This window comes from Peromyscus leucopus, chromosome 5, assembly GCF_004664715.2.
Source record: "Peromyscus leucopus breed LL Stock chromosome 5, UCI_PerLeu_2.1, whole genome shotgun sequence".
In the NCBI taxonomy this organism is placed as follows: domain Eukaryota; kingdom Metazoa; phylum Chordata; class Mammalia; order Rodentia; family Cricetidae; genus Peromyscus; species Peromyscus leucopus.
Genome location: NC_051067.1, coordinates 8,843,224 through 8,861,267, shown reverse-complemented (window position 1 = coordinate 8,861,267; position 18,044 = coordinate 8,843,224). Strand labels below are relative to the sequence as shown.

The following is an 18,044-nucleotide window of genomic DNA, read 5'->3' as shown; positions in this document are numbered from 1 at the left end:
GTATTCTGGACAGTTTTGCTTATAGTGCTTGCTTTTTTTTTTTTTTTTTTTAAAAAAGATTTATTTGTTTATATTTTATATTAATTGGTCGTTTGTCAAATGTATGTCTGTGTGAGAGTGTTGGATTCCCTGAAATTGGAATCATAGTTGTGAGCTGCCATGTGGGTACTGAGAATTGTACCTGAGTCCTCTGAAGAGCAGCCAGTGCTCTTAACCACTGAGCCATCTCTCCAGTCCTCTAGTGATTGCTTTTTAACAACATTTTTTGGAAAGATTTTATTATTTTTATTTCTTCATTTTATGTGTATGAGCATTTTTCTTGTATGTATGTATGAATACACACCACATGTGGGCCTAATGCTCACGGAGGTCAGAATCTCTGAGTTTGAGGCCAGACTGACCTATAAAGCAAGTTCCAGGACAGCCAGAGCTGTTACATAGAGTAACCCTGCCTCAAACCTCCTTCTCCCTCAAACACCCTCCTCCCAAATAAACAAAACCTTCCTTTCTGTGAACTCTATTGCATTTAGGGAGAAAGTGTGTGTGTGTTCATGTATATGCATATATTGAGTACACGTGCCCTAAGGCACGTGTGGAGGTCCGAGGACTTGGGGTGTTGTGTCTCTCTCCTCACCATGTTTCTTAGTGATTAAACTCAGGTCAGGCTTAGCCACGGCACCTTTACCTGCTGGAGTCCCTCGCCAGCCCTAGTCATAGCAGTGCAGTTCTTTCCTCCACCTTTTTCTTTGAAAGATTTCAAGCCTGTAGAAAATTTAAGTATAATGAAATGAACAACTATGCATTTATTTAGATTTAGCAGTTATAGAGTTGTGCCAATTCTTAGTTGATACGAATATTAAAATTGCAATGTAGTGTAAGTACAGTATATAAAAATAAAGTGATTTTTCTTTTTGTCGCCCTTAGGTTAAATATTTCAAATGATGTTAGAAAACACAAATTTTTGGGGGCTGGGGATGGAAAGTAAAGTGCTTTCCTTTCAAAACAGGAGGACTGAATTTCAATCCTCAGTGACAGAAAAGTCCAGGCACTATGGGAACATCTATGGCACCAGCACTGGTGGGGCCCAGAGGGCAAGAAAGGCAGAGTTCTGCAACTAGAATTACAGGTGGCTGTTGGGCTTGTAAAATGGGTGCTGGGAACTGAACTTGGGTCCCCTGCAGGAGCAATATGTGCTCTTAACCTCTGAGCCATCTCTTGTTTGTTTGAATTTATTTAATTTTATGTGCATTGGTGTGAGGATGTCAGATCCCCTAGAACTGAGTTACAACAGGTGTGAGCTGCCATGTGGATGCTGGGAATTGAACCTGGGACCTCTGGAAGGACAGCCAATGCTCTTAACCACTGAGCCATCTCTAGTACATGTCTGGCCTACCTATTTTTTTTAAGATGTAATTTTTATTGTTTTTATGTGTGGAGGTGTTTTACCTGCATGTGTGTCTGTGCACCACATGTATGCAGTGCCCATGGAGGCCAGAACAGGGTATCAGATCTCTGGGACTAGAGAGAAAGATGATTGTGAGCAACCACCTGGATAACCATGTCTCCAGCCCTGTAATCAACATGGGTTTTTCTTTTGAGATTTATTTTAATTACTTGTATGTGTGGGTGTCTGTGTGTGGGTAATGAGTGCACAGGCCTGTGGATGTCAGAGCATTGGGTTCCTCAGAGATGGAGTTATAGGCAGTTGGGAGTCACCAGATGTGAGTGCTGGGAACCCAACTCAGATCCTCTTCAAGAGCTATGCATGCTTTTTTTTTTTTCTTTTTCTTCTCGGAGTTGAGGACCAAACCCAGGGCCTTATGCTTGCTAGGCAAGTGCTCTACCACTGAGCTAAATCCCCAACCCCGCTATGCATGCTTTTAACTGCTGAGCATCTCTAGCCCCTTCAAAAATACTTCTATTTATTTTTATGTGTATTTGAGGGTGCTCACAGAGGGCAGAAGAGGGTGTTGGATTCCCCGAACCTGGAGTTACAGGAGATTGTGAGCTGCCTGATCTGGGTGCTAGGAATTGAACTTAAGTCCTCCAGAACACCAAGAATCACTTTTAACAGCTGAGCCATCTCTCCAGCCATTCAGCACGGTTTTGAATATATATATTTGGGGCCTCAAACATACTCCACAAGTGCTCTAACACCTGCAGGAGTCAGTGCTCTCCTTTCATTATGTGTTTCTGAAGACCAAACTCAGGCTGAACTCAGGTTGTCAGGTTTGGTGCCAAGTGTCTTTCCCTGCTGAGCAATCTGTCTGAGTGGCCCAGAGAGCTCCTATGGCTATAGGAGATTTGGCTATGATTATGATGTTGAGCACTCATCCTTTTGAAATAATGACACCTTTTTTTTATCCTTATCTAGTCGCCAATAGGAGGCCCTATCGAGAATACTACGTGGAGGCTTTTGGAGATCCTTCTGAAAAAGCCTGGGTGGCTGGAAAAGCAATCGTCATGTTTGAAGGCAGGCATCAATTTGAAGAACTCCCTGTCCTTAGGAGAAGAGGGAAACAGAAAGAAAAAGGATATAGGCATAAGGTAAAGACAATCTATAAACAAAAGGACCTCTCAAAAATTATCTTCTTATGGGTTGACTTGTGGAGGAAGTAGAAGAAACAGCATTATAGATTTGAAATATACTATTACCTTTGGTTAGTAGGATATCTGAAGAAGTAATCACTAGAAAGTCAAATATTTTGTAGGGATTAGCTGTGGCTAGTTTCCATACAACTTTATGCTGAGGTTTTTTTGTTTTGTTTTTTGTTTTTTTGAGACAGGGTTTCTCTGTGTAGTTTTGGTGCCTGTCCTGGATCTTGCTCTGTAGACCAGGCTGGCCTCAAACTCTAGAGATCCACCTGGCTCTGCCTCCCGAGTGCTGGGATCAAAGGGGTGCACCACTACCGCTTGGCTTATGCTGAATTTTTTGAGAAGTGACTCTACCTACCTCTGACTTGCCAAAAAGAAGGGGACACTACTGATTCCTTTGGTTATCTTTGCGAGAAGAAAGGTCAGAATGAGGGCCAAGGATCTAACTCATTGGAAGAGCTCTTGCCTACTAAGCAAAAATCCCTTGTTTTAATCCTTAGGACTGAACAGGAAAGTAAAATAAAAACAAAAGATATTGCTTACCTTGAGTACTAATTATTTCTCTTAAAAATACAAAATGGGTTTATTCATTTATTTTGAGATAGGGTCTTGCTCTTCACCTTAGACTGTTCTTGAACTCAGGCCTTCTTGCCTCAGCTTTCCAGGTGCTAGAACTATAGAAATGTTCCCATAACATCCAACTTTGATAAGGCTTTTTAGTTTTATTCTTTGCCAGTTTTTAACTTTGTAGTTTCATACCTAGTTAATATTTTAATCACTTTGTGTGTATGTGTGAGTTTTGTTCCTTTTTTTTTTTTGGCTTTTAGACAGGGTCTCATTGTTGCCCAGGTAGGCCTTTTTTTTTTTTTTTGGTTTTTCGAGACAGGGTTTCTCTGTGTAGCTTTGCGCCTTTCCTGGGACTCACTTGGTAGCCCAGGCTGGCCTCGAACTCACAGAGATCCGCCTGGCTCTGCCTCCCGAGTGCTGGGATTAAAGGCGTGCGCCACCACCGCCCGGCTCCATTTGTTGCTTTTTATTCAATTCTTTTGCTTGTTTTTGAAACAGAGTCTCTATATACCCCTGACTGTCCTGAAAATTGCTAAGTCAATATGTAGATCAGGTTGGCTTTGTACTCAGATCCACCTGCCTCTGTCTTGGAGTGCCCAGCCCAAAAGGTGGTGGTTTTATTTGTTACTGTTTTTATAGATGTGGGTGACCTTGAATTCTAGATCCTCCTACCCCCACCTCCCAAGTGCAGGAATGCACCATCACCCTTAATTTATATGGTGCTGGGAATTAAACATTTGTATTTTTTGCTTGATGCTTTGTTACAGTTTGCTTATCAGAAAAGTTTGATTTCTTTTGTTAAAAACTGTGTGTGTGCACATGTACATATTTGAGACAGGGGCTTGCTGTATATAGCCCAGGCTGACCTTGATTTTTGTTAAAATACACATAAAATGCTGAGGGTGGGGGACTTTAATCCCGGCACTGGAAGGCAGAGGCAGGCAAATATCTGTGAGTTTGAGGCTAGTCTGGTCTACAGAGTGAGTTCCAGGATAGCCAGGGTTACACAGAGAACCCTGTCTCAACCCTCCCCCTCCCCAAAAAAAGTGACATAAACTTGTCATTCAGTCTCTTTTTCTTTGCTCTGGTATCAGTCCATCCATGTCCCCAACCCCATGTTGGGCACTGAATCCATGGCCTTTGACATGTTAGGAAAGTGCCCTATTGATGAGCTTGTTATTTACCAGCCCTTGTTATTTTCATTTTATAAAGCTGAAGCTACAGCCTTAAACCCTAACTCCTTGTTTCCCTTTTCTTGGTAGTTATTGGTAATTGTCATTCTCTGTCCCTGTGTTTTCACATTCTTTTATAGTCAGTTGTTTAGTTAGTCATAGGCTCCTGCTGTACTGCTCCTACTAACCTTCAACTTCAGTACTCAAGGGATCCTTCTCCCTCAACGTCTTGAGTAGCTGGGACTCTAGGTATGAACATCTTGGCCAGCTTTTATTGTCAATTGTATAAGAAACAGTTTGTAGAGCTGGGGTATTTGTTGGTTTACACCTGTAATCCCAGGAAGCAGAGGCTGGAGGATCATTTGCAGATTTGAGGCCAGCCTGGTCTACATAGTAAAGTCTAAGCCCCAGCCAGGTTTATAGAATAAGACTGTCAGAAAAACAAAGGACACATGTTCTTAGATTGTTGCTTCATAATCCAGTGTATATAACTGCTTTTGTACTGTTGTTTTCAGAATCATAATTTGGATAATTCAGAGTTAGTGATAAACATGAAGTGTCATTTATTACAGGTGCATGGGATTTGTCTTTATCTCTCTCCCTTCCTTCCTCTCTTAATATTCATTTATTTACTCATTCATCAATTCATCTGTCCATCCATCCATTTATTTAGAGGCAGGGTTTCTTTGTGTAGCCCTGGCTGTCCTGGAACTGGCTGTGTGGACCAGGCTGGCCTTGAACTCACAGAGCCTCCTGCCTCTGCCTCCTGAGTGCTGGGATTCAAGGCATGTGCCACCACTGCTTGGTTGTCTGCATCTCTTAAGATGGTATAGCAGCTTGTACTTTATAACTATTCTAATGTTTAAAATTATAAAATACTATACCATAAGGCTGTCTTCTCACAATACTAGTGTATGCATTTGTTAGGATGGAAGAGTTTAACTGCTTTTTGCTACTGTTCTCCCTGCATGGCAGTGTGGGAGGAGGCATCAGATTTTGTGTCAAGTTTTATTTAGCTGTGTAGATTTATTAGCTCTCTTTAGAAGAATTCATTAGGGCTTTCATCTTTTGGCAACCTGATTTACTTTGATCATTAACATTAGCACAGATGTATGTGTAATTATGTCTGAAATTGACTAAAAGGTCAATGTAGAACCTTACAGGAGGAGGCTACCTGTCTTGTGACATTATATTTTATATGTATTGGGGAGCATTCTAGTTATTTGTGACTATTTGTGACTAGTAGGTAGACCCTTGCCAAATAACATTACAGAGATCCAAGGATGGAAGGGCCTGAGAAAGTAGGTGTGCTTCAGAGTCTGGCTATCCTCCTTCATGAAGAATTTAGAGATGACCACATGGATTTGTGTACCTGCTTTGTTTTTGTATCTCTGCATTAAGTAATTATGTTCCGAAGATAACTTGGTTATACTCCTAGTCATTTATAGCATTTATAGTCTTTTATATAAAAGAGCCTTGGTTAATTAAGTACCCTGGTGATAGCTAGAACTTCAAATTTCAGGTCCTATAGGGGCACCTGACCCACTCATTCCTCTTATCTTGTTTTTCCATGCTTTGCTTCTTTGAAGCTTCTTTCTTTAAGTGAAGCTCAGTGTGTGTATGCTTGTGTCCTTTATTACATATCAGGAAGAAAATACTATTTTGTTCTACAGTGTAAATATGGAGGGTATGAGTCTTTAGAAATGGGTCTTGCTTTAGAAATCTATTGTTACTACTTTTAGTTGAAGTTAATAGTCCACTCTGTGCCAGGCGGTGGTGGTGCACGCCTTTAATCCCAGCACTCGGGAGGCAGAGCCAGGCGGATCTCTGTGAGTTCGAGGCCAGCCTGGGCTACAAAGTGAGATCCAGGAAAGGCGCAAAGCTACACAGAGAAACCCTGTCTCGAAAAACCAAAAAAAAAAAAAAAAAAAAAAAATCCACTCTGTTTTGCTGATAAATAATGAGGGCCTTTATTTATATGGTACTAGTTCTTGCAGTTATGATAGATAACTTATTTATTTATTTTTGATTTTTTAAGACAGAGTTTTTCTGTGTAGCCCTGGCTGTCCTAGAACTTGCTCTGTAAACCAGGCTGGTCTCGAACTAAGGAATCCACCTTCCACTGCCTCCCAAGTGCTGGATGGAATTAAAGGTGTGTGCCATCACCACCCAGCTTCAGAGAGGAGAACAGCAAGATTAGCCAGGCATACTTGTGGACACCTTTGATCCCAGTACTTGGATGGCAGAGGCAGGGGCATCTGTGACTTTGAGGCCAGCCTGGTCTACACAGTGAGTTTCAGGACAGCCAGAGCTGCATAGTGAGACACTGTCTTGAAAAAGGAACAACAAGCCGGGCGGTGGTGGCTCACGCCTTTAGTCCCAGCACTCGGGAGGCAGAGCCAGGTGGATCTCGGTGAGTTCGAGGCCAGCCTGGGCTACCAAGTGAGTTCCAGGAAAGGCGCAAAGCTACACAGAGAAACCCTGTCTCGAAAAACCAAAAAAAAAAAGGAACAACAAAAACAAACCCTTGAACAACAGGATGTTAGATTGATTCTGATTTGATATGCTTATTATCTCATTGTTTTTACCTTTCTTTTTGGAATAATTGATATTCTTATTTTCCTTTTAATTTAAGGTTCCTCAGAAAATTTTGAGTAAATGGGAAGCCAGTGTTGGTCTTGCTGAGAAATATGATGTTCCCAAGGGATCTAAGAACCAAAAATGTGTCACCAGTTCAATCAAGTTGGACAGTGAAGAAGATATGCTATTTGAGGACTGTACAAATGATCCTGAGTCAGAACACGACCTGTTGCTTAATGGCTGCCTGAAGTCTCTGGCTTTTGATTCTGAGCATTCTGCAGAAGAAAAGGAAAAGCCCTGTGACAAGTCTCAAGCTATAAAAAGCTCTGATAGTATAAAAAGGACTAGTGTGAAAAAGGGCCTCCTGCCATTTGAAGCACAGAAAGAGGACCGGAGGGGGAAAATTCCAGAGAGCCTTGGCCTAGACTTTATCTCTGGGAGTGTATCTGATAAACAGGCTTCTAATGAACTTTCCAGGATAGCAAACAGCCTCACAGGATCTAAAACTGCACCAGGAAGTTTCCTCTTTTCCTCATGTATTCAGAGCACTGCTAAGGCAGATTTTGAGACTTCAAATTGTGATTCTTTATCAGGTTTGTCTGAGAGTGCTTTGATCTCTAAACATTCTGTAGAGAAAAAGAAACTCCAGTCAGGCCTGGTGTGCAGCTCAAAAGTACAACTCTGCTATATTGGAGCTGGCGATGAGGAAAAGCGAAGTGATTCTGTTAGTGTGTGTACCACTTCTGATGATGGGAGCAGTGATCTGGATCCTACAGAACATAACAACGCAGAATTTGGTAACAGTGTCCTTGAAATTACAGATGCTTTTGATAGGACAGAGAATACTTTATCCATGCACAAAAATGAAACAAAGTATTCTAGATATCCTGCCACAAACAGAGTAAACGAAAAACAGAAGTCCCTCATTACTAATTCACATACAGACCACTTAATGGATTCTACCAAGACAGTGGAGTCTGGAACTACTGAGATATCTCAGGTTAATCTTTCTGATATTAAAGTCCGTACTCCTGTTCCCAAAACCCAACCAGAATTTAGAAACGACAGTCTCACTCCAAAATTCAGTGCACCACCAAGCATTTGTAGTGAAAACTCATTGATGAAGGGTGGAGCTGCAAATCAAACTCTGTTACCTTTGAAAAGCAGACAGCCCAAGTTCCATAGTATAAAATGCAAGCATAAAGAAAACCCTGCTGATGCAGAACCCTCAGCTACAAGTGAGGACCTCAGCTTAAAATGCTGTTCTTCTGATACCAAAGGCTCTCCTTTGGCCAGCATATCCAAAAGTGGGAAAGCAGAGGGCCTAAAACTACTGAACAATATGCACGAGAAAACCAGAGATTCAAGTGACATAGAAACAGCGGTGGTGAAGCATGTTCTGTCGGAATTGAAGGAGCTCTCCTACAGATCCTTAAATGAGGATGTCAGCGACTCTGGAACATCCAAGTCATCAAAGCCATTACTGTTTTCTTCTGCTTCTAGTCAGAATCATATACCTATTGAACCAGATTACAAATTTAGTACATTACTAATGATGCTAAAAGATATGCATGATAGTAAGACAAAGGAGCAGAGGTTAATGACTGCTCAAAATCTGGCTGCTTACCGCACTCCAGATCGCGGGGACTGTTCTACTAGTAGCCCTGCAGGGGCATCAAAGGTTTTGGTGTTAGGAGGCTCCACACACAATTCTGAAAAAACTGGAGATGGCACTCAGGACACAATCCGGCTGAGTTCTAGTGGGGGTGACTCTTCATTGTCTGGAGAATTATCTTCTTCCCTGTCTGGCTTAGCTTCAGACAAAAGAGACCCTGCTTGTGGTAAAAGTCGCTCAAACTGTATTCCAAGGCGCAACTGTGGCCGAGCAAAGCCATCATCCAAATTGAGAGAAGCAGTTTCAGCCCAGATGGCAAAACCCCTAGTAAACCCCAAAGCCTTAAAGACTGAGCGCAAAAGAAAGTTGAACCGACTTCCAGCTGTGCCCATTGGCGCTAACCAGCTGGAAGACAAAGAAAGTGGATGCTCCTTGAATGGCCCATCAAGGGGTGGGGCTGAAGATCTTGGGGAAGAAGAGCCTCTTCAGCAAATGGGCCATTTAAGAAATGAAGACACCCATTTTTCTGATGTACATTTTGATAGCAAGGTTAAACAATCCGACCCTGAAAAAATTCTTGAGAAAGAACCTTTTGAGAACAGCAAAGACCCAGAGCTCGGCTCTGAAATTAACAGTGAGGATGATGAACACCATGGTGTTAATCAAGTGGTGCCTAAAAAGCGGTGGCAGCGATTAAACCAAAGGCGCCCTAAGCCTGGAAAACGCACTAACAGATTTAGGGAGAAAGAAAACTCAGAGGGTGCCTTTGGAGTCTTGCTTCCTGGTGACCCTGTGCAGAAGGGGCGGGATGATTACTTAGAACAAAGAGCTCCTCCTACAAGCATACTTGAGGACTCAGCAGCAGATCCTAATCATGTCGGCCACTCGGATTCAGTTGGGCCACGGCTAAACGTTTGTGATAAATCCAGTGTTTGCATGGGTGATGTGGAGAAGGAGACAGGAATTCCCAGTTTGACACCACAGACCAAACTCCCTGAACCAGGTAAGGTTACATCTGGTAGAAAGTGATTAGAGAATTTGTTGATAATGTTGCTTTCATGACAGTTGCTGTTTGCTGTTCTGAAGTCCTGGGTCTGTCTGTCGTAATGGAAAAAAAATGTCTTACAAACTGGGAGGGCAGAATTATTACTCGATTAAGAAACAGTTTTATTTTGAAGACCGAAATCTAAAACTGGCGTTTCTGTATTTTCAGACTTTTTTGTTGTATTTTATTTTGCTACTATTGGGGATTGAATTTAAGACCTCCTGCATGCTTGTCAGTACTCTACTCTGAGTTACATGCCCCACATTCATTTTTATCAGAAGCCTTTCGTCCTTTGTTTTTGTAAGTCCCAACAATTTTTTCCCCGTTTCCGGTTTCTTACCTTATAAAGTTGACTGACATTTTGGGATCCAGGCGGTAATTGAGAGGCTCTACTTTAAGAGACGTGCTAAGAAATCCTATCCTATGGGCTACTTTTTTTTCTCTGCTGAGTCTTAAGTTTTTGTTTTAAGATGGGGTGTCTGTGTAGTCCTGGCTGTCTTGGAACTTGGTTTGTAGCCCAGGCTGCCTCACACTCAAGAGATCCTGGTGCCGGAATTAAAGGACCACCACCGTGCCCAGCTAACTTTTTTTTTTCCCCTTGAGAAGTTTAAAGTCTTATATAATGATTTTCACTGTTTTTGCTCTTGATATTTTTTTGTTAGGTGTCATAGCCAATAAGCTATTGTCCATCCCAATGTGATAACATTCTTCCCTGTATTTCAGTTTAATTGTCTTAAGTCATATACCTATTTGTTTTGTTGTTAATTTTTTTTTGTGTGGTGGAAGGCATCGGCCCTGAATTCTTTTGATGTGGATATTCAGTGCTCCCATAATCATTTGTTAAAGAAACTGTACTTTTTCCATTGAGATCATCTTGCATTTTAGCTTCCTGAGTGCTGGGATTGTAGATGCTCAGCTTTGAAAGAGTTTGAGAACACTGAACTGCTTGGAGGAATGCTCCAGTGAACTTCCTGGGCTTTGCTGTTGTTCTTAAATTTTATTTTATTTTATTTTATTTTTTAGAGAGACAGAGACAGAGACAGAGAGAGACAGAGACAGAGAGAATGCACATGAGTTCAGGTCTCAACAAGCCAAAGATGTTGGACCCCCAAGAACTAGAGTTATATATATAGGTCAGTGTGAGCCACCTGATGGGGGTGTTGGGAATCTTGGGTCCTCTGGAAGAGCTGTACATTCTCCTAACTGCTGAGTCATCTCTCCAGCCCTGTTGGAAATTTGTTTTGTTTTGTTTTTAATTTATTTTATGTTTTGCTTACAAGTATGGTGTGCTCACAGAGGTTAGAAGAGGGTATCAGGTCCCCTGGAACTGGAGTTAGGCAGTTAAAAGCTGCCATGTGGATGCTTGGCTTCTCGGAAAAAACAGCCAGTGCTCAGAACAGCTGAGCCATCTCTCCAGCCCTGGGAAGTGTTTTGATTATTCAGTCTTACTATGTCTGTTTAGATTTTTTTCCCTTTTGTTCTTCAAGACAGTTTCTCTGTGTATCTTCAGCTCTCCTAGAGCTAGCTCTGTAGACCAGGCTGCCTCTGCCTCCCAAGTGCAGGAATCAAAGACATTATCTCTGTTTTATTTAGATTTTTTAAAAATGATTCATTTCATTCATTCAGTCTTGTTGGATTGACTATTTCAAGGAATTTATTCAGTTCTTCTGGATTGTCCAGTTTGTTGGTGTATAGTCCTTAATGATTTCAGTTGTAATGTCTCTTTATGATTTAAGTCCTTTTTCCCCTTAATGTTGTCAAGAGCTTGTAATATGTATATATTTTTTTCTTTTTAAAACTCCAGCCTGAGGACCTGGAGGGATGGCTCAGCAGTAAGAACACATACTGTTCTTGCAGAGGACCTGAGTTAGGATCCTGGCACACATGTGGAACGGGTGTTAACTGCCTGGTACTTCAGCTCCAGGGACTATAAAGCTCTCTTCTGGCTTCTGTGGGCATTTGCATTCACATGCACATAACTTGTGTGCTCTCCCTCGTTAATTCAATTAAAAAATTAAATATATGTATATAACAACAGTGAGAAAAGAGGCCTGGGAAATGATGTAATTATATTATCTCAAAAAATAAATAATTTCTAAAAATTGAATAAAATTTTCGAAACACTTTCACTTGGTACTTAAAAGTATTTTTCCAGCCAGGTGGATCTCTGTGAGTTGGAGGCCAGCCTAGCCTACCGAGCGAGATCCAGGACAGGCTCCAAAACTACACAGAGAAACCCTGTCTCAACCTGCCCCCCCCCCCCAAAAAAAAGTATTTTTCCTTTTTTATATTAGGGATATAGCCTAAGACCCTGCAATATACTTGGCAAGCCTTAGCTGATGTACATTCCTAGCTTCTGATTTTTGTTGTTGTTTCTTGTATTCTCTACACTCAGTTTTATTTCTGCTGTACTTTTTTCCTTCTGCTAACTTTGGACTAAATTTTTGCATGTTTCTCATATCTTAGGCTATCCTGGAACTTGCTATGCTGTCCTTCAGCTTGTGGATAGATGATCTTTCTTCCTACCTCTATCTTCTCAATTCTCGGATTATGGAATATGCATGTCACTAAACATGATTCCCTCTCCCCTTTATTTTAAAGATTGGAAATTTTTAAAGTGTGTGCGTGTGTCTGTGTGTGTGCGCGCGCGTGTGTGTACACAGTATATCTGTTAACTGCTGAGCCATCTCTAGCCCCAGGGCCTGGCTTAAAACAAACAAAAACTATAGGTAGTTACTAATATAATTATCCTTCTTAGTACTACTTTTGTTGAATATCATGTTTCAGTCTCTAGTATTTTTACTTGTCTTAACATTTTTTTCCCCCAAGACAGGGTTTCTCTGTGTAACTTTGTACCTTTCCTGGAACTAACTCTGTAGCCCAAGCTGGCCTCGAACTCACAGAGATCCACCTACCTCTGCCTCCTGTATAAATTTCTTACAACATATTTTGTGAGCATACTGTATTTTGGGGACTGTTCTTTGTACACTTAAGAGGAATGTAGATTCTTCTCAAAGAATGGGATTTTCAGTGTATATGTGTTCAGTCTAGTAACCTGCAGTGTTCAAGTCTAATTATCATCTTTCAATTTTTTGAAAGATGGTTGTCCTATTTCATTTATTTGTGTGTGGTAGCCCCAGCACATGTGTGTAAGCCCAAGGATAGTGTTTCCAAGTTGATTCTTGCCTTCTATTATGATGGGTTTGGTGGCAAGAGCCTTTACCCCCTGAGGCATCTCTCTGACCCCACCCGCCCCACCTCATTCCTCTTTTGAGGCAGTCTCACTCTGTAGTTCAACATGGCCTGGGACTTGCTTGCCTCACAGCCTAGGCTAGTCTCCACCTGTTTCAGACACAGTGTTAGGATTATAGGTGTTAGCCAGCATGTCTGGCTTGTTTTTTGATACAGGGTCTAATGCTCTAGTCATGTTGGCTTGAAACTCAGTATGTAACCCAGGCTGGTCTTTAAGTCCAAGTGATCTTATTTTTTTTTTTTTTTTTTTTTTTTTTTGGTTTTTCGAGACAGGGTTTCTCTGTGTAGCTTTGTGCCTCTCCTGGAACTCACTTGGTAGCCCAGGCTGGCCTCGAACTCACAGAGATCCTCCTGCCTCTGCCTCCCGAGTGCTGGGATTAAAGGCGTGCGCCGCCACCACCGCCCGGCCCAAGTGATCTTATTGTCTGAGCTTCCCCAGTGCTGGGATTAGAGGAATGAGCCACCATGCCTGATTGTCATCTCCATTGTTATAAAGTGGCAGTGAAATTGTTTTGTCTAATTGTAATGTTTCTTCAATTTGGTCAATGTTTGTTTCATATATTTGAGCACTGTGATGTTAACTTTCTCTTATTTTGTCATTCTGTAGTGTCATTCCTTTTTCTTGTGACAGTTTTTGACAAGCATAGTTTGTTTGATATCAGTGTTGTCATCTCTGCTATCTTTTGTTTACTGTTTGCATTGACTTAAAGATATGATTGTTTATTTTAATTAATTAATTTATTGAGAACATAGGTCTCATTATGTAGCCCTGGCTGTCCTGGAACTCTCTGTATAGACAGACCAAGCTGGCCTTGACTGTGCAGACGGCTTCGTGTCTCTGTTTGCCTAGGCTAGGAACCACATGTGGCTAGTACAGTTATTTTTTTATACTTTTGTCTTCCTAATTATTTACCAGAATTATGCACTATTTTTATAACCTTATAGTATTTAGTATATAAATATTGATCTTGCCCAGCAAACCTAATTTTTATATGTTTTCTTATTGCTGTCTGATGTATATTTAGTTCTGCTTTCAGGTGATGAACTACCTCAACTTTTGTCTGTCTGAAAAGTCTTTCTCCTTCACTTTTGTGTGTTTGGGTTTTTTTTTGTTTTGTTTGTTTTTTTCAAGGTAAGATTTCTCTTTGTAACAGTTCTGGCTGTTCAGGAACTCACTCTGTAGACCAGGCTGGCCTCAAACTCACAGACATCTGCCTGCCTCTGTTCCCAAGTGCTGGGGTAAAAGGCGTGTACCACCACCGCACAGCTTCTCCTTCAGTTTTGCTGGATATAATTTTGGCTTGCACTTTTTCTCTTCAGCACTTTGAATGTACTCTTTTAGTTCCTTCTGATATATAAGATTTAAGAAATCTGTGGAAAAATATAACATGATCCCTTATATGTGATGAGTTGCTTTTCTTGGTGGCTTTAATATCCTCTGTGTTCTTTTCAACAATTGTGATGTATCACAGTATGGACTTCTCTCCCTTCAGGACCTTTATAGGTGCTAGGCAACTTCTAGCATTTTTTGGAGTCCTTTGAATTTTAATTTCTGTGTCCTCTTCTTCCTCAGATTTTGGAAGTTTATTCAAGTAAGCTTCTGGTCCTTTTTTCTTTCTTTCTTTTTTTTCCATTTTATTTATTTATTTACTTTTGTTTTTTGAGACAGGCCTTCTCTGTGTAGCAGCTCTGGCTGTTAATATTCTGACCTACACCTTGGCGACACCCTGTGTCCTGACATAAAAGCCTCGTTTTAAGGAAATTCTTCTCTGCCATGAAGTGTGCACCCTCCACTCCCCGTATCTCTCTCTTCCTCTCCTTTCTGTCTTTCTGTCTCTGTATCTCTCTATTATAATAAACTCTTTCTTCAAGGATGCAGTACCTGGGTTGTGAATGAATGGTCACCCCCAACGCCATGCCCCCATGACATGTCTAGTGGTCCCCCACCCCCTGCATCTGCCCAGCATGCCAGCATGTTTCCCTGCACTCGAGGGATACCCTTGGGGTCTCCCAAACAATATATCATAACACTGGCTGTCTTAGAACTCACTTTGTAGACCAGGCTGACCTTGATCTCACAGAGATCTGACTGCCTCTAGAGTGGTGGGATTAAAGGCGTGTGCCACTATGCCCGGCAAGATTTTATTTTATTTTTTTGCCGAATGCTGTTTATTGAAGGAGGGAAGAGGTCTTACATACAGGCTTACAGCACAATGGGAGAACCCCGGAGGGCAGAAGATGGCTACCGATGTTTTACAATCTTGCATGTAAGCTGTTAACGCCCAGTATGCAGGATACACAGACAAGGAACTTCCCTTAAACATTCAGGAGGGTGGAACTGGGCAGGAAATTAGCATAGGGAGGATATCAAGGTCAAGGTCAGCAAGCAAGGCAACAGTTACCCAAAAGGGAGCCAGGACCCTACAGGTCCCCCTTTTACTAAAAAAATGAGCTTCTGACTTAGGTTGTGTGGGACGTCAGCAGGTCACCTTACCCGTCATGGCGATGCCTGCCCAGGCCACACAGGTGCTCTCTCTTAGGTTGGTGAGAACCCCCCAGGCATTACCCGTCTCTGAATACTCATTATCATACAGGCTCAATCGTGTGTGAGCTGCAGTTACTGCTGCCAAAGATCTCAATGTGGCGCTGGGCTCGCAATCTGTGTGTTCCACACAGAAAAGACCAATAGAAGTCCTAACCCACCCATAGCCAGTAGGCTAAAGGCAACTGAGCCATTCCCTTCCTTAACGAGCCTTACTGCAAATTGGAGTCCTTGTAAGATGGTATCCCAAAAGCAAATGGAACTTGAGTTTATAAATTTATAATTCTCAAAGCCAATCGACATGTATATAACTATTGAATTAAATTTATCATGCCCAATAGAATGAAAACAGATTTTGTTGTTGGTTTTTCGAGACAGGGTTTCTCTGTGTACTTTTGGTACCTGTTCTGGATCTTGCTCTTTTAGATCAGGCTGGCCTCGAACTCACAGAGATCCACCTGGCTCTGCCTCTCAAGTGCTGGGATTAAAGGTGTGAGCCACCACTGCCTGTGTGGTCCTTTTTTTCTTGAAACATTATGTAGTCTATTGGTGCACTTGATGGTTTCTTGTCTTTATATTTTTTTTTCACCCTTTTTCTTTTTTCTATTCCTTTGATTGCATAGTTTTTAATTACCTGTTATTTATTTATTTTTAGAAGGGTGCAATGGTTAGTGTTGTAAATTTGACAAGATCTAAAATCACCTGGGAGATGGGCTTCTGGACATGCCTGTGAGTGATTTTCTTGATTACTTTAATTAGTGTGGGAAGACTCTGGGGCCTGGGTTGTAAAAGTGAAGAAAGCAAGCTCAGCCCTGTCCTCTATACATTCATTCACCACTCTCTTCTGTCTGGATGTAATGTAGCTAACTGCTTCTACTGCTGCCTTGAACTGTAAGCTAAAGTATTTTGAAGATCTTTCTCCCTTAAATTTTTGTTGTTGTTGTGTTTTCTTACAGCAAAAAGAAAAGAAACTAAGGCACAGGATGTGGTAAGGTGCTGGGGATTGAACCTGGGCCTTGCATATGTGCTAAATAAGCACTCTGGTCAGAGCTGGACACCCAGCCCTTGGAATTCTGCCTGGAGTTTGCTGATTTTCTCTTTCTCCTACTTGATCACATTTTCTGTTTTGTTGAATTCCTCTAGTAAATTTCATTTCAGGCTGAGCAGTGTGGTGCATGCTTTTAAATCCCAGTATTCCAGAGGCAGAGACAGGCAGATCTCTGTGTTTGAGGCCAGCCTGGTCTACAAAGTGAGTTCCAGGATAGTCAGAGCTACACAGAGAAACCCTGTCTGGAAAAACTGTACCAAAACAAAACAAAAACCTTTCGTTTCAGTTCTATTCTTTACTATCAGGATTTTTGTTGCTTTGAATTTTCCCTGTGGTGATGTTTTAATTTTGCTCATGCATCGATTGAAATTTATTTTTAATTGTTATCTTGTAGATAATTGAGTTTTTTAGACAATATTTTGAATTCTTTATGGATTATATGTGTTTTCCTAGAGTTCGTTTGTGGAGTCTTTTTCCCCTTCTTTGTTTTATATTGAGTCCTATCCTAGCCCTCCTTTCCCGACCTAACAAACTGAAGCTGCCATTGGATTAGAGCTGTATTGGTTTGGTGAGGAACAGTTTTTGAGAAAGTGAAAAGTTCTCCTTACCCTTTATATTATAACTGTTCTGGGATTGCAATGTCTTAACTGAGTTTGGAGTTACCGTAAGTGTCAGCATCTCTGGTAGTAACAAGGACTAGGGCTGCTTATTCTGCTTTTTAAGAACCTCTTACTTGAAGTCTTTTTAGTGGTGACAGTATCACATTTGTGTGGATACGTGAATTGGATTTCCATCAGTTGGTGGATTTGGAGAGGTTTATTTACACCTGGTGTTTTATGATCAATGCTGTTACAGATATGCAGTATTTTGCATGGGTACATGTTTTTCTCTATACCTAGGAATGGAACTGCTAAATGAGTTAGTCATTTTGTGTTTAGACCTTTGAGAAACTGTTGGAAAAGTTGCTTTATCTAATTTTATATTCTCAGTAGCACTATGAGAGTTTCTGTTTCTCCCGATGCCCATCAACACTTATTTTATTATAGCCATTCTAGTGAGTGTGGAGTGGTCTGAAATTGTAAAAAAAAAAAAAAAAATCATTTTCATTTCTCTGACTAGTGATTTAGATATCTTTTCATGTACCTAATTGGCTATTTGTATACTTTTGTCGGAAAAATGTCTATTTTTTGATTATATTATTGTTATGGGGTATTTTTGTGTGTGTGATTTTTGGGGATAAACCAAGGGCCTAATGTATGGTGGATGAGCCTTCTTGTGATTATAATTGAGCTCTTTGTCTCTAAATCATAAGCATTCTTCTTTCTAGATATTAGTAGTAGATGTGATGCACAAGTATTCTAAACTGACCTTTGGGTTGTATTTCTGCTTTCTTGATCATAACCTTTTAAAGTGCAGAATTTTTAAAATTTTGATAAAATCTTTTCTTGTATTTGATATTATTTTGTAAGCATTGTATAATCTGTGCTCATGAAGATTTAGACCTGTATTTTTTTCTAGAGCCTTTAATCCAGTTTCTTAATGGTATGAGTTAGGCTACCCAGCTCTACTCCTGTACAAGTTGGTATTCTTTTGACTCAGTTATAGTATTGAAAAAGACTGTTGTTACT

General features: G+C 40.9%; 1 protein-coding gene across 9 annotated transcripts in view; it reads left to right on the top strand.

Moving 5' to 3' along the window:
* Positions 1-18,044, top strand: part of Nsd1 (nuclear receptor binding SET domain protein 1) — a 117,502-nt gene that overhangs the window by 24,648 nt on the left and 74,810 nt on the right. For all 9 annotated transcript variants that reach the window (XM_028863660.2, XM_028863656.2, XM_028863653.2 and 6 more), the window contains 2 exons: positions 2,375-2,547; positions 6,970-9,532. In XM_028863660.2, the coding sequence (XP_028719493.1) occupies positions 2,375-2,547; positions 6,970-9,532 (2,736 nt within the window). The remainder of the gene's footprint in view (positions 1-2,374; positions 2,548-6,969; positions 9,533-18,044) is intronic.